The sequence below is a fragment of the Phaseolus vulgaris genome, chromosome 6 (assembly GCF_051622355.1).
Source record: "Phaseolus vulgaris cultivar YP4 chromosome 6, ASM5162235v1, whole genome shotgun sequence".
NCBI lineage: Eukaryota > Viridiplantae > Streptophyta > Magnoliopsida > Fabales > Fabaceae > Phaseolus > Phaseolus vulgaris.
In genome coordinates, this window is record NC_143503.1 from 20,167,446 (window position 1) to 20,182,526 (window position 15,081).

The window sequence follows — 15,081 nt, forward strand, 5'->3', positions numbered from 1 at the left end:
AAAAATATTATTAAAAAATACAAAAATATGGGGACTAAGCCAAAACTCATAGGTTAACAAAAACGATACATGGGTAGATTATACCTATTCATAAAGAATTATAAAAACAGACTAGATAGAAGCCTATTGTACCAATGAAATGATTCTCTATGTATAAATCATAAATTAGCCAACTTATAAACACATGCATTCCCTTCACGAAAAATATGAGTAACCCTAAACTTGATTTTTCTACAATAATTAAGACAAGTATTCCAACGATTACGAAACTTTCACAGAACATTAGTCCTACCGTAAATGCAACACAAAACTCACAATTATATATTAATATTTATTTTTTTTCTTTAATAAATATAAGTGATAATTATTAAAGATAAAATATGTATCAATTACCTTAGTCAACAATAAATTTCATTCAAACAAAACTAATGAAATTAAAATTTATGCAATAAAATTGTAATTTTTTTTATTGTATAAAATATAAAATATATCAATATGTATTGTGCTAAATCGATTACTTACTAAAAAAATTATGTTTTCTTAAATTGAATTTTTTCAATGTCACACTTACAATTTTATTCCATATACTATCCTAAATAAATATTCTCGCTAGTTTAAACCATTTCATATATTCATAAAAACGTTTAGGCGTTTAAATATTTAATCCTCTCCATATGAAGAAAACTTTTTTTTGCAAAAGTACATTTTCACATTTATTATTTTATGTATTTAAAAGTCAACACATTGATTGTAGATAATATTTTATTTTACAAACCATTTAGAAAGAGAAAAACACATTAAATGCATAAACAATAAATTATGTTTATGTAATGAATATGTTTATGTAATTAATATGTTTAATTAAGAGAGTTACATCAACCCTTGTTAAAAGGCAAAGAGACCCACCATGTGAAGTACATTTCTATTACTCAAAACCTCTCTCCATCATATTCTCAAATTTCTGTAGCAGAAGAATCAATGGCTGCCATCACCAACTCCAATTCAACAAATGTTCCCATTTGCCCTAAGGAGGTAACAACTTCAAATATTCATTTCATTTCTTTTTGTCACACTTGAAGATGCTTTGATTTCATGTTCTTCCATTTTTGTTTTCTTCTGTCTACCTATTTCTTCTGCCAATACTGTGTGCTGTGTGAATTTGTCTTGGTATAACATTTTTTAGATGTGATTTATGTATCATTCAAATATATTTGTATGATAAAAAAACCCTATAATTGTGTTTGATTGATGAATAAAGGATGATTTTTTAGTAGAATTTAAATATTTCACTGTTTTTTTTTTAAAAAAAAAATTATCTCTCTTTTCTCTGTGTTTCTCTCCTCTCTTTCACCTATTCCATTCCATCAAAAGGACTAATATTTATCTTCAAAAGGTTAAATATTAAATTTCAGTTTTTGAAACAAATATTTAAAATTGATTTTTTATTATAGAATAAATTAAATAGTTCAATTCAAAATAGAAATTTGAATTGATTTGTTCATATGAGATTTTTAAAAATTCAAATTTAAAGAATTTCAAATTTGGGAATATTTTAAAATTGTACATCTAAATATAAACATAAATCTTTGTTGAATCCTGATGAGTGTAGGTTAGTATACTTTGAAATTAACAACAACAAAAATTGCGGTAATTTCCATGAAACCAAAATTAATTTATTATTTAGTTAAATTTTGGTGGATTTGACTTCTTGGGATAAAATTATTACAGGGATTATATGAATGTGAAGCCAAATTTCATTATTCCAATTTCCCTAAGTTTTCATTTCTAGATACAAAGAATGTTATCTGCGATGATACTGTTTGGTTTAATTTTTACCACAGATAACAATAATTATGTGAATTGTTGTTCATTTATGAACATCAAGATTTTGTTTTTCTTCTATTAGGTTAGGGTTCCAAAAGATTTTGTTCTAGTTTGTTTTAGTAAATTCCCTTTAAATAAATTAATACTGTATAAAGCAAGTTTTATAAGTTTTTTCATACCTAAGATTTTAATTTATCTGAGTTAACACATAGAGTGAAGTTAAGAAGTTTTATTTAGTATTTTTTCTAGAACATTTTTTTTTTACTTGAATAAAAACTTGAGAGAAAAAAGTGTTTTTTTTTTCTGTTTTTAACATGATTTTTTTTTCTATTTTTGTTTGAGTAAAAAATTTGTCATTCCAGATAAAAACATATCTCGGTTGGACGAACAAAAATCAACTCAAAACTAACCTAAAATTTCAGCCTAAATTTCTTTTGAGTGAGGAAAATCTCGCTTGAACAAAAAATATCAATTAAAATATTTATATAGTAAAATAAAAAATAAAGTATCAGATGTTTACCATTTTCATTATGACATATACACTAGTTTAGATAAACTTAAAATAGTGAAATACAACTCAATCATTATACTTAACTAATTCCAACTCAATTTGGATAGTTGAAATTCAATACAATATTCAATGTTTTACTTTGTAACCCATGTTAAAAATTTTATATAAAGAAGTCATCAATTCAATATTAACAAGCATAGTTTTTCATTCTATCAACATTCCAACACTAATAAGTTCAAATTATAATGCAAACCTCATAATTTCACAACTTTTAACTCAATAGTATTCTTACTCCAACACATAACATTATTTATAACATTCGTTCGGGTTTGAACATCTCAAATACTTATATTCTATATCATTCTTCGATTAAAAACAAACATAACATTATTGAAGCCTCCCAATTTTATTCCAAATTTATCATCAAAAAGAATATAATATCACTTAAAAAAACAACTTTTTTTTTCTCAACATTGTATAAGAGTTGTTTGTTCCTATGTCTCACACCCAGACTAGTACAGCCAGAACATCACAGTAATCCAAAAAACCCACTATAAAACATAGAACCTACTAACAAAAACATCTAAAGATTGTGTGAGCACAACTTCGACCAACATGTGACATGCTATATATCTCAGATTCAGAGCACTGGAGGGATTCTTCAAAAGTAGGTTTTGTTCATAGCATTTTGTACCCCGGAGGACTGCACACATTCAGCCGCATCTTCTGTGTTTTGAACCCAACCTAGAGCTAACCTTCCTGCAGTTCTTTCTCATGGTTCTCACTTCCACACTTTGTCACCTTCACTGACAAATATAAAACTTTCAACTTTTATTAAACTTTTATGAGTTACATATATTTACTGACAAATATAAAAGAAATATAGATGCAGCATAACCTTTGAACTTACATAAGAATCATCACAGCTGCATGTGTAGTTCCTGTGGTAATCTTGGGGTGGAACTGCAGTGGTTCATCAGATGATCCAAACATCTACCTATATGACCAAAGGCCAAGAACTTCTTCTTGGTTGTGGTAAGGATGCAGTATGCCAATGATTCATCGTTGAAGACGTGCCTAAGTTTACTGCTATATGCTTGTCAGCACACAATTCTTATATTTGGCAGAAAACCAGAATTGGTTGTGGGGGCTATAGGTGTAGGATTTGATATGTAGTCTTGCAAGGGGTGGTATATATGCTAGACTCTAACAAACAGTTGCCCAGGTTCTTATGTGTTAAAAGTGCTGCTGTTCTGGTGTTAGATAGAGGGAGCAGCATGGGTTTTTTCTTTATACAGATGAGTCCTGTTTTGTGCAGAACAGCAAATTCCTTTTATGGAATCGGTGTTTAGGCTTGCTGAGACAGTTTCTGTGCAGCACAGGCCAAGGTTAGACCATCTGTGTGGCTTTAGTCTAGCCAATTTTGTGTGCCTGGTCTATCATGGGTTGAGGTTATAGGATGGTGCTGGTTTGTTTGATTTTGTGTGCTTTTTTTTAAGAACGGAAAGGTAAGCCTAAGTAGCAATAGCCTATTGATGGTATTTGCTTTTTGATTCTTGTATATGCACTGGAACACTGTGAAGTATCTCCTTTTTAATTCATTCAATTTTTTTCTGATAAAAAAAAATCAAATTTATAAATACTATGATTAAAGTTTCTGTGATACAGTTCATTGTTTGCTTAATTTGAAACCACTATCTTATCTGGATTTAATGTTCACTATATTACACACCCACTAATATTTGTGTGCTGGGGTAACACTAGATATAGCAAGTGTATGGATGACAGGTGATTTGTAAAAGGGTATGAGTATCTCTGAAATACTCTATCTTTTAATTCTTTACTGTTGATAAAAAAAAGTTTACAATCCAAATTTTGCTTTTCAAGTTCTAGTTTTCTTGTGTTTTGTTGTTTAATGTTCTGTTTGACCCATATTAAATTTTGACTGAGAAAGTAGTTTAACTGTCTCCTTGCGTTTGATATTATAGGAGGAACTCGAAACACCTTCATTAGAGATTACTGATTCAGCAATAAATGATGAACCTATTGCTGCAACTCCAATATCCTTTTGCCCTCCTGATCACTATCTTATCGAATACCATCATACGGTTGACAGGCCAACAAATATGGTATATTTAATCTGAGTTAAATTTTCTTTGTTTTTGAAAAAAGAATCAAAATTTTAAAAAGAATCAAAATTTTCAGTTATAAAATTCTTGTATATATCTTTTAATCACTATATTCCCACACTTTATCAAGAAGAAACAGTGTATTTCACATGTCAAATGATGTCACCTTTAATTTATTTTTTGCCTAGTTTATGGACATATTTTAGGTCAAAATTATGAATATCAGTGTAGTGCTGCACTTTTGTTCTTTTTCCTTTTATATATATATGGTTCATTAAAAAAACTGTTAGTTACTTATTAACATATATGAGTGTTCTATAAGTACTGTGCTACAAGTGACACATACATACCATACACCAAATCCTGTTGATTTTCATGAATATATATCTTTGCAAGAATATATACCTAAGACAACTTAAATTATGTATTGTTATCATCTATTCATAAATATAGAAACTTTTTGTATCATGGAACAGAAAATCTAAAAGTCTCCACTGATGAAACAATGGTATGTTACTTGCAGAGTTATAAAAGGACAGTGCATCGTTTTTTTTCTTTTTTCATCAGTAATTGTACCTAACATATTTTGTGTATTATTAGACTGAAACTCCCTCTGAAACTCCATCTGAAACTCCCTCTGAAACTCCATCTGCAACTCAAAATTCAAGTTCAAAAAAAGGAAGACGCCCCAAGGCAATACCTGAATGGATTGGAAATTGGGATGTTGATTGTAGAAAGCGACCACATAGTAACAGGTTTGATAAGGTATGTAATCTGTATAACATTAGTGTATCATTAGAGATATGCTAACTTTAACATACCCACATAAATTAGTCATAGAAGGAAAACTATTAATAATTGAATTTTGAATAAACTAGTTGGATTAAGATCACTTATTGTATCTTCTTGTTTGATTATTTGAGTTGTTAACTTGCTTTTGGGAAGAAATTAATGTAGTGTTACAAAGCAGCTGGCACTATCAGTGACAGGATATCCTTTTATACTTTGTTTTGGGGTGTTCATGGATTTTGCAGGTTCTTGTTTTTTATAGCTAGGGACAATTGTAAGTTTACAAATTTTTCATGTAGTTCTGTTGATGGGTTATGTAAGTCTAGGGTTTATTGTTAGGTTTTTTATCTTATTTTTTAATTTTTTTTATGGATTGAAATATTTCTTAAATACTCTTTTTAATTTATTATTCTTTGTTGATAGAAAAAAATATCATGTTGTTTATGGAATAGTTATGATGGTTCTCAAAATTTTGCATGATCTGTGTTGCATGGTTTGCTGATTTAAATGCTAGGGTGATTACTTTTGGAAATGTTATAACATTGTAAAAACTTCCACCAAATCTAAATTCCATTCAATTCATACTATACAATCTTAAATTAAAAACTCCAAAGTGTTAAATTGATTCTTAGCATTTTTATTTGATTTTATTCATGTTATTCTACCTCGAACTATTTGAATCCCTTCATACCCAGATTTATTTGTCATTTTATATTTTCCTATTTCACATGCTATATATGATGAACTCACTTCAACATCAACTTTTCAAGAAGGTTATTTCATCTGTGTTTTTTGTTATGATCACTCATTATATTTAAAAAATTTGGTTCTGCAGACTTATCGTCATAAGGAGCAAGGTTTTCTGTGTCGATCTTTGCTGGAGTGTGAGAGATACGAGAAGCATGGTATTCGTCCTCAGCGAAGAGTGAAAACAAAAGAAAAAGAAGAAAATAGCAACAAATCTAAGAATGAAAACAAAGTGAGTATATACTTATTTTCAAAATACTATGTGATATATAGTGCCATCAACATTCATGAGAAACTTTCTCATTAGATTTTATATTTTTTCTTCTTTATTGACAAAAAATTTAATTAATATAAAGCACAAAAGGTGTTTCAGTCATTTTAAAAAAAATACCAAAAATTTCAGTTTCTTTGTACACATATTCCATTAGTTTTACTACTAGAGCATTTTGGAAGTTAATAACTGTAGTACTGAGTGTGCATATTTTGGGAGTTTGTTATCTTTTTTCATTTATATTCCATTAATGCTGTTTTAAAATATTGCTTAAATTTTAAAAAAATGATGGATAACTGTGAAGAAGAAAGTGGTGTTCCTTTACTGTTAAAAGTGTTTTTCAAAATAAAGAAGCACGATCAGAGGTGAGTACATATATTTAATGGTTCTTATTTTTCAGTATAGATAAAAAAAATGTTGTTTTAAAATATTGCTAAAATGTGTAGGAAATTGTCCCAGATAAAGAGAAGAAACAAGAAGCAGAATTAACTGAGGTGAGTGTGATTATTTTGATTTTGATCTTTCATTACTTTACAAAATGTTTTATTCCTCTTAATAAATAGTGCAGAAATAATAAGAAATATTTGGTGGTGAAAATAACAAATTTTCCAGTAATATTGCTCATGACAAAAACAGAAAAAAGGTACAAAGTATTCACCATTAAACATGTTTCATGCTTTGGTTTGAAATTTACAGGAACAGCTTGTTGCTCAAAGAAGAGAAGAAGCAGAAAGTATGAAAGGAATTGTTGAAGAGTTTCTTGCACAAGCTCATTACAATCAGCTTCACATGTTCAACCGTTGATCCACAGATTTGGACTGTTATATGTGGGAAAAAGGACTTTTCAAACTAAATGATAACATTATCATCGTTTCATTTAATATCTATGTCGAAAACTCCATGTGATTGAGGATTTTGATACATTTTATTTTGACTTTATATATGTTGATGCTAACTTTCAGGTCTTAATCTTCTTCTATTTGATATATAACGTGCATGTCATCACTGTGAACAAAACTTTTTCACATCCTCTTCCTTGTCATACATTATCAATGTTTCCAATGTTTTTTGGCATCTATAAGACTACCCTTTTTCCTCTACATTTCTAATTTTGATAATTACAAATATTTGTAGCAACTTGTATTATTCAAAACAAAAGTTTTGCGTAGCACAAAATCATCAGAAAAAGAAATCATTGTCTTAATCTTTATATGGAAAAAATGATTTCACTTGTAGACATTATATATATATATAGCATGAACCATAAACAAGAGAAAATTAGAATATTTTTACGAGCCAACATAGATATAAGGAGGAGTAGTGGCTAAAGCTTAAGGATATGTTTGTGGTTTCTTAAGGTGTTGTACTTTTTGTATAGGAGATTAAAAGAAGGTCTTATAGTGTTGGAGGCTAACGTTTGGTAAGCTGTTTATGTTTGTATTACCTTATTTGTCCCTACATTTTGGGACAATATTCAATTTAGTATAGTGGTTTTTTTAAAAAATAATTTGGTCCCTATTTTTTTAAAAATGTATAAAAAATGGTCATTTCTGTTAAGTCGCACCAAATGGTGTCAACAGGTGCTTATGTGACAGAGAGAAGTTGGATTGAGTTTAGTGTGAAGTGTCAAGTGACGTGGATGGTTAGATTAGTTTAGTGAAAAATGAATTGGGGGTTACAATTTTTTAATTGTAAGTAGGGTTGAAGGTTTCTGAGGTATGATATTCTTAGGTGCGATTGTGAGGTGTGATTCTGCGATTCAATCCCGTGGTGCGATTGTGAGGTGTGATCCCGAGCCCATTCTGAGGTGCGATCCTGTGGTGTGATCTTGAGCTCGTGAACTGCCATTGTGTGGGGCGGCGTTTGTGGAACCCGAGGGCATTGTTGAGCGTGGTCCAGTTTCTTGGTTGGTCGTTTCTAAGGTTAGGACTTTTTCACTTACTTTTAGAGTGGTTTTGTTTGTGATTACTTTGAGAGAACATTTACAGACTAGTTTATGATGTAGGGTCCACCATGTGCAAGATTTTTCTATGTGTGGTCCATTATTTGGTTTCTGACATAATTAATGAAGGATTGCTTTGTAATATTTTTGTTATTTGTGGTCATATGTATATTTAAATTTTACAGGGATACCTTTTATAAAGTCTATATCATGGCAGAAGGTTATTTTCAGCTTGTGGTCCACCATAGTGGGACATTTTGTGATGTGAGATATGTTGGTGGTGATACGTCAACATGGTCATGTGATGGTGATAGATGAAGTTACATTGAAATAGTTGACATCCTAAAGGATATGGGGTTTTTAACAGTACAGGAGATGTGGTATTCATGTGGAGGTTGTGAAGAGTTGGAAAATAGATTGGAGGTTTTGGTTGATGATGGTGGTGCAATAGAAATGCTGAAAATTGCAAATACACATGGTGAAGTTCATTTATTTTTAGTGCATGTTGTTTTAGAGGCATAAGTGTTGTTGCTTTTAGGTGATGGTGTGGAACCCGAAGGTGTTGAAGTTAATGTTGAGGATGGTGGTGGTGTGGAACCCAAAGGTGTTGAAGCTGATGTTGATGATGGTGGTGGTGTGGACATTGGTGAGCATCATGGTATGGAAGGTGTAGTTGAGGAAGATGAGGAGGAGGACGAAGATCATGGTAGTCAGGGTATTGGTCCTCCTATTCATGAAGATATGGAATGTGATAATGATAGTGTGGATGATGATGGTGGGCTGTGTCAAAAGATTTTTCTTGGTTAAGGGAAGTTGAATTTAACGAAGGTGAAATTGAAGTTCAGAGTAAGGGTACTAGAGTGAGGGTGAGGGTAGTATAGATAAGGGTGAGGGTACTACAGATAAAGGTGAGGGTGAAAGTCAAGGTTTAGGGTTTAAAGGTGAAGTTAGGCATAGGCGCGAAAGTAAAAGGTAGGCCAGTAATCCTATACAAGGTTTAGAACCAAATTGTACAGATGATTTGCAAGATTTGGATGTTGATGATGATGAAAGTGAAGGAACATTTGTGCATGATATAGGGCCGTCAGATACAGAGTGGGAATCAAAACAATTAGATAGCATGGACGAATTTGAAGATGGTGAGGAGGATATCAGTACAGGTGGTAAATTTCCATCCTTTGAAATACCAAAAAACATGGCAGATTTTTCCTGGGATCTCGATACCTATTTTATAGACAAGGAAGCATTTAAAGTTACCATTAGAACTTTTGTTGTCCATTCAGGGAGGAACTTGAAATTAGTAAAACATGTAATTCGAGAGTTCGTGTGTGTTGTATTGGAGCACAAGGACAATGTAAATGGTATTCATATTGTGGGTTCTTACCCTCAACATGTTATTGGCAGTTAAAAAAACTAAATGTTATACATATCTGTGCTAGGCAGTTTAAGGTTGATTTATTGAGCACTAAATGGTTGAGTGGGAGGTTGAAGACTTCTTTAAGTTAGAACCCAAAATTGAGAAGTAATGATGTAAGGAATAAAGCTGTTAAAAAATGGAACACAAGTATAAGTAAGTCAAAAGCTCAACGGGCAATGGCCATTGTGTTGAAGAATATCCATGGTTCATTTCAAGAGCAGTACAAACAAATTTATGACTATGCACATGGGTTGATGCGTGAAAATTCGGGGTCTACAGTGAAAGTCAAAGTTGAAGACATAAATGGGTTCAAAGTTTTTAACAGATTTTATGTGTATTTAAAAGCCTGCAAGGATAACTTTATATCTTGTAGGCATAATTGCTTTGGATGGGTGCTTCTTGAAAGGATTTTATGGGGGTGAACTGTTGATAGTAGCTGGGAGGGACCCAAATGATCAGATGCTACCACTAGCATGTGTTATGGTTGAGGTTGAATGCAAAGATTCTTGGAGCTGGTTTTTGCAGCTTTTAATTGAAGATGTTGGGGGTGTAGATGTATGTCAAGGCATCACTTTCATGTTTGACCAACAAAAGTTATATTCTTTGTTGTCAATTGTTGATTTTATTTGTGTATAATTTTCATTTAAGTATTGTATATATGACTTTTGACAGGGTTTGTTGCCTGCCATTCAAGAACTGATACATGGGGCAATGCAGCGGCTTTGTGTTCGACACTTGTACTTGAACTTCATAAAGAAATTTGCAGGAAAAAAATTGAAAACTTTAATGTGGAGGCAGCTGACAGCACATATTCCCAAGCATGGGAGAGAGAGATGAGGGCTATAAAGGAAGTCAATGATGAGATTTTCAAACATCTGATTGCACTACCTCCCAGGCAAGCATTCTAAGTTGTTCTTTTACTCATATCATATTTGAAAATTCTAGGGGATACCACTGTTAGATTTGAAAATTCTAGGGGATACTACTGTTAGATTTGAAAATTTCAGGGCATATGTGCAGTAAAGACCACTTCATGTGGAAATACTTGCATTCTATAAAAAGAAAAAAAAGGCTTATTGTGTTAATAAAGACCACTTCATCGATGTCTTATTCTTTTCTTCATTTCCATACATAATGTTTATGACAACACTATTTTTAGCTATTATTCATTACAAAGTTTTGATTTTAGCATTGTCTTTGCAAACTTATTAGTTATGTGATTCGAGTGAGATACATGTTTCTAGTGTCATAAATGAGCAAATTTATCAGTTACATTTGTGCATCTTTTTTCTTTATGATGGTTTATGTTTTTCAATTTTGTCTGCTATTGAATCTGGAAATCGATTATTTCCAGTTGGGCATTGCTCTTTCTTGTCTCCTCTTCCTTGGACATTTGTTCTCATAAACATTTTCCTCTTGATGCTTTAATACTGTCAATTCAAGTCAGACTTTTGATGTTTTGAATCCCATGTTTTTTCTACACTATCCATAGTTACTTTGACTTTTATTTCCAAAACTAGTATTTTAGATAAAGTAATCCTTCTTGTGAACTACGACTAAGTGTATTAGTAATTTTCATTTAGCTTATGTCAGGACATTCTTATGGCTACTCTATGTTAATTAAAGGAAAGAGAATTTATTTGTCCTCCCTTAAACTGATTAAGACTCGAGGAGGAAAGCCAATTTCATATTTTGCTAATTTAGATACACAGTAGGAAGATTGCTCTGCTACTGCATAGATGTGTATTTTATCAAATCGACTCAACAGGTTGTTAAAGAATCATACATGGAAGCAACAATAAAAATCAGTCAAGCAAAAACGAAAGAAATTGTTTAACAGTTTTGGACTTCTGGTGGTAGGGTCTATGTTTATAGACTTCTACAGTGGAGAAAGATGGTGGATGATTTGTTGACCATGTTAGCTTAATACTGCAAGGGTCTATGGCGGGTGCATTTTAGATGTTTAAGTCATCTCATGCATGTAGGACATTCTGTTATAGTGCTACCTCATCAAATATATATTCTCTTAACTTACTAGGGGAGCCTCCATTTTGTTCAACTATGCTACTCTCTTGCTTTTGCCTTTTATTTGGGATTTGGCCTTTTCAAAATCATTTTTTGAGCTCAATTATTTTCAGTTTATCAAGTAATTTTTTTTCAGTTTATGAATTCATTTATTTTCAGTTGACTAGGTTCTTAAATTATTTATGCACACCAATTACTAGGTTCTAAAATCATTTATGTTCCTTTACTAGGTTTTGGTCCAAATCAAGGTTCACATTCATTCCAAAAGGTGACTCACTTATCAACAATATTTGTGAAGGCTTTAATAGTGTGCTTGTAGTTGCACGTGCAAAACCTATCATTAATATGCTAGAAGATATCAGGTCTTATATAATGCAGAGATGGGCAAAGAATAGATTGAAAATGGCCTCATTTCAAGGATTAGTAAGTCCAAAGATTTTAAGCAGGTTACAAAAGGAAGCAAATCAAGCTCGATATTGGATACCCAAGTTAGATGACAACATTGATACACTATTTTAAAAAGTTATTGTGTTAGTTTTTAGATATATCTAACCAATTCCATCATCACAGCTCTTCTGCATATCACCTATTTGAAGTGAGACATATCTCTTGGAGAAAAGTTTGTGGTTAACTTGGACATGCATGAGTGTAGCTGCCGAAAATGGATGTTGACCGAAATACCTTGTTGTCATGCACTTTCTGCAATGAAATTTGTCAATGTCGATCCAGCCAACTTCATTTCATTTTGGTTCAAGAAGGATACATATGCAAAGGTGTACAATGTTAGGATTGATGGCTAAAACAAGAGGGGGGTGAATTGTTTCTAAAACCTTTTCGCAAATATATGATTAAGAATGAATCTTTATCAATCAACCACATATAAACAATTAAGAAAGACAATTAAACAAAGATTCAGAAAACCGTTTCAGTATTTTAATCGGTTAAAAACATGATTTAACCGATTGTTATGTTATAGAGACAAAAGCAGTTTGTAAGGCAGAAATATCAACCGATTGAAAATACAAAATAACCGGTTGATTATGACAGCATATCAAATATCAAACAGATTATAATAGAGGGTTAAGAGATAGAGAGATTCACACAAACAGATTATACTGGTTCACTCAACCCTGAGCTACATCCAGTCCTCAGAACAACCTCTAAGTATTCCATTATGGAATCAATCACAGACTACAACAACACACCATAAAGAGGTGACTTTGAATCCCACAAAGCCTACTCACCCACTTTGCACCAGCACACACCTCAAGCCAAAATCACACTGACTTTACAGGATTTTACAAACACGTTTACAGAATGTAATATGAACAATTACAAGAAACTAAGAAAGGGTAGAAAACACATGGATTACAAAAAACCAGAAACCCTATGATCAGTTCTTGAACCACAACAAAGCTTAAAAGCAATCTTGCTAAACTTGGAGAACTTCTTTTCACAAACAAATTATAATCTCTCTTTTTAATCTCAAATCTGAGTGTTAAAACTTGTTTATTTCTCTGTATGAAACATTTGAAAGAAGGTTATATTTATAACCTTTGAAAAACTACCGTTTAAGGCAGATTTGAATTAGCTAAAACAGTTTTAAAACAATTTTTCAAAAAGTTGTTATGAAGACTCACATTTAATCGGTTGAAACCACGATTTAACCGGTTGAATGGTTTCAGCAGTTACACAACTGATTCAAAAAATAGTTTCAAAAACTCATTTGCCAGCTAAGTGACAAACAACCGATTGTCTTGAAACTTTAATCAGTTGTTTTTCCCTTTGCATGGAAACACACTTAGTTCTTTAAAACAGATTAAAACAGGCTTTGTGTAGGAATCAAGACTGATCTTACATAAATTCTAAACACTCTAAACTACACCCAAACCAAAAGCAGCAAGGCTACAAGCTTCATCTTGGATTTGAAACATCAAAGCTCCCATTCTCTACATACAACTCAATTATCCACCTAGTGAATAGTGAACAAGTATGGGACAAAACTGAAATGCTAGATTATGTGCCACCTCCCACAAAGAAGATGCTTGGAAGAAAAAAAAAGAGAAGGTTGGAGGCATGGGAGGTAATGAAGAACAAGAGTCAGTTAGGCCAAACTGGATTAAAGAAAAAAATGTGGGATCTTTCATAAGCTTGGCCATAACAGAAAGTCTTGCATTGAAAAACCATCTGAACAAGGTCCAAGTGCACCAAGGCCATCTCACCCAAGGCCATTTGAGCAAGGTCCAAGTCAGGCAGCTCCAAGTGCACCAGGGCTATCTCAGGAAGCTCCAACTGCACCCCCTGCACCGTCTCCCCCTACTCAACCAATAGTTTCACAACCATCTCAGGCAGCTCGAAGGACAACAAGATCAAGTGCAAAATTAGCAAGACCCAATACGAGGCTTAAGTTACATTCCATGAGAGGCCGCTTTTGGAAGCCATGAATGCTTTTGGAACCAACTCGTTTCTATAGCTGTGTATTTTGAAAAATAATTATTTTAGGCTTTTGTTAATGTATGATGTAGTCAATGTTTTTGGTTTACTCTGAGATGGGAAAAGTTGGATTGTTGTCAAAACTGCTTTGGTGTGCATCTTTGAACTCTGTAAAATCTGCACTGAACTGGATAGCAGAACTTGTTAGATGTAATTTGCAAGATATTTTTGTAGTGCATTTGCAACTTGTGCTTCTCTTTGTTGTTGGATTTTTAGTGTCATCTTTTCCAAATTTTCCTTGCTTTTAGAAGTTTCACTGTTATGTAAAATGCTAGAGCTGCAGCATAAAAAAAAATGCTCCAACTTTTATGTATATATGGAACAAAACCAAATAGTATTAATTGATATATATATTTTACATTTAAAACTCATTTTTAGTTTTAATTGCTTTAGTTTTCCTTATTTATGGATGCAACCTCCAAATTTCATGATATTGCACTTCCAATCATCCTTGGAGAAGAAGCAATAAAATAAATCTTATGAATTGTATGCACCAGTAATACCAAAGTTCTTTCATTCTGCACCATTAAACCAGTTTACAATTGTCTTATACAGTTCTAAGAGCACAAATGCACAAGTATCAAACCAGTTTTTTTGTAGTACATTGATTTTTGTATTAGCTTGAAATTTTTATGTCAACCACTTAAATCAATTAATTCACATAGGAAACAAGTAGTTACTGAAGTAGAGGATGCTTCAAATATGACTATGATGTCTACTATCCAAGATGCATTGATACAGAACATCAAATATTTCGTTCATTCAAATTCCTTTTGCATTGATACAAATTTGTGGATACATATTACATACGAGACATAATGAACTCAACACACTAATACATATTACATTAACTCATTCAATCATAATTCCAAAATGTACATTGATATGTCACTCATGGGAATTTTAAGAAAATAGTTAACATAACAATGTTTA

General features: G+C 32.0%; 1 protein-coding gene and 1 pseudogene across 1 annotated transcript; both read left to right on the plus strand.

Moving 5' to 3' along the window:
• The first annotated feature begins 3,376 nt into the window (after positions 1-3,376).
• Positions 3,377-7,206, plus strand: LOC150027268 (uncharacterized). The gene is made up of 7 exons (XM_090303911.1): positions 3,377-3,491; positions 3,654-3,769; positions 4,324-4,464; positions 5,065-5,229; positions 6,089-6,232; positions 6,718-6,765; positions 6,968-7,206. Exons 1-7 carry the CDS (start codon positions 3,377-3,379, stop codon positions 7,073-7,075), a joined length of 837 nt encoding a protein of 278 aa, XP_090160037.1. The 3' UTR covers positions 7,076-7,206.
• A 1,358-nt stretch (positions 7,207-8,564) lies between these two features.
• On the plus strand, positions 8,565-12,455 carry LOC150027269 (uncharacterized; annotated as a pseudogene).
• The last annotated feature ends 2,626 nt before the right edge of the window (positions 12,456-15,081 follow it).